The sequence below is a fragment of the Malus sylvestris genome, chromosome 15, assembly GCF_916048215.2.
Source record: "Malus sylvestris chromosome 15, drMalSylv7.2, whole genome shotgun sequence".
Taxonomy (NCBI): Eukaryota; Viridiplantae; Streptophyta; class Magnoliopsida; order Rosales; family Rosaceae; genus Malus; species Malus sylvestris.
Window position 1 is genome coordinate 51,623,093 of NC_062274.1, and position 2,086 is coordinate 51,625,178.

Genomic DNA, 2,086 nt, shown 5'->3' on the forward strand with positions numbered 1-2,086 from the left:
TAATGTTATAACCTCTATCTGGTGTTTTGAAATATAATTTTCCCTACTTAATGGGTATCAAATCAATAGTAAGGTTTGGGCTAAATGGTAAGTTTCTTCGTCATATAATGAGCCACACATAAGTACTTGTGGGGGCTGGATATGTTAACAAACAACAGTTTCGGGTATTTTGTTTCTATAAATTGGTAGTTAAAACTTAAAAGCACAATTTATTCATCAAGTGTGGGCAGCCTTCATTTGTAACTTCATGGGCTCGTTAGTATTAAACATAAAACATCTTACTTATAAGTTAAGAGGTACTAATACATCGTATTACTAAGTATGAACAGCTCTACACATGCTTCTAAAAAAAACGCTTTTTTTTCGTTGGAGATAAATGAACAATACCAATTAATGAAAACTTTCATATTAACAAAATTTTCATTTTACTAAAAGCACTTTTAGCATTAAAGTTTACTGAACACTTGCTTTTATTCTCGACCGTTTATTCTCACAACACAATACATAAGCAGTTTTGAAAATACAGTAAACCAAAACTAGCCTGTAGAATTATTGTTAATATTGAAACAATAATCATGCACTAAACATATTAAAAAAAACGGAGGAGAAAAACATGTGGGATCCAACGACTTTCTTTTAATTAAAAATTACTCAAATATGAGAAACAGAAAGCAATTGATGCAACTTAACTGCAATAGAAATCAATAGCTTAAAGTCTTAAAAGGGATCAAATCGAGGGCACTAATCTCTCTTGAGTCTTGATTCATCAAATAACGACCATAATCCACCGTAGATTTGGAGATCCGTACACCATCATCATCATGATCACAAATCTTTCTTGGAGCTGCCATAACTCTTGTGATGGAAGTCCATGAACAAAGCCAAAAGGGAAACATAGAAAAAAATGTTAAAGCACCAACCCCATATCCCAGAGCAACCAGCAGAGCGATTGAAATGGTAGATGAGCATCCAAACCAACCCAACAAAGCTTGACATGAACTGAAATATTTGAAACTCCGTCACCCTCCTCTTCCACTTTGGCCTGGCCCCGAGCGCAGCCAACAAGTAGTAGGTATACATAACCACGTGAACCGTCCCATTTGCTACTATCACCGCCGGGAACAGAGACTGCGACGTGTGGAGCCAAATGTAGCACATGACCAGCACCATCGTGTGGTGGTAGACATGGAGGAATGTCAGACGCTGAAAACTCCCGCTGAGGATGATCAGGAACGTATCCACGAACTCGTAGATTTTTGAGAGGTAGAAGATGTACGCCCAGAAGAAGAGGGGACCAGTTGGCGGGGTTTTGGGCGGCAAACAGATAATCCAGAAGGGGTAGGGCGCGTAGGAGAAGATGGAGACTAAGGAACCGACGGCCATGACGAGGGAGAGGAGGAGGAGGTTGAGGTTGTGGAAGGCGGTGATGGGTTTGAGGCGGCGGGGTTTGATGAGCGGGAGAGGGAGGTGGGAGAGGAGGAAAGTGAGGGCAAGGTAGGAAATGATGGTGAGAGTGAGGAAAAGCGGGGTGGAGGCCGGTGTTTCTCCAGGGATCCATGAGAAGTGGAGGATGACCGGGTGCTTCACCAGCCAATACTGGAAGGTACTTGAGATGTTGAGGTTCATGTTGAGGTCCATGTTTCCACCCTCGGCTATCTGTCGAGTAGTAGCGGTGACGGTGGTGACTGGCGGTCACGGTGGTCGAATACAGTAGTGAACGAGACCAAAACAAGGAAGGAGGGGGAGAGAGTTGAGACCCTAAAGGTAGGTTTTGGGGAGGAGTGGTGTGTGTTGAAGTGCGGGAAGCAAATAGAATGGGTGATGGCTGAAGTTTCGGAAGAGGCAAAATTTAACTATCATTTTACAAGTAAGGCCCACCAGTGCAGTTGGCAGCTCTGCAAGCTGGCTGCAGTAAAACCCCACAGTAAGAAACCTGAACCAACTCTCTCTCTCTCTCTCTCTCTCTCTGAACTCTGAAGTGCCATTTATTTCTGTATGTGATAATTGCAAAACCCTAGCTAACAAACCAGTTTTTCCACCAAGTAAAATAAAGAGAGAATGGAACGGGGCATGTGGAAGTAGCTAG

At 42.7% G+C, this 2,086-nt stretch overlaps 1 protein-coding gene across 1 annotated transcript; it reads right to left on the reverse strand.

The window, feature by feature from the left end:
• Positions 1-616: 616 nt before the first annotated feature.
• Positions 617-1,836, reverse strand: LOC126601672 (uncharacterized). Its single transcript, XM_050268412.1, has one exon. The coding sequence runs from the start codon at positions 1,636-1,638 to the stop codon at positions 826-828; it is 813 nt and encodes a 270-aa protein (XP_050124369.1). The 5' UTR covers positions 1,639-1,836; the 3' UTR covers positions 617-825.
• Positions 1,837-2,086: the final 250 nt, after the last annotated feature.

Bases quoted from the DNA above. Each gene is read 5' to 3' on its own strand.
- LOC126601672 (XM_050268412.1), bottom strand. From the start codon at position 1,638: ATGGACCTCAACATGAACCTCAACATCTCAAGTACCTTCCAGTATTGG.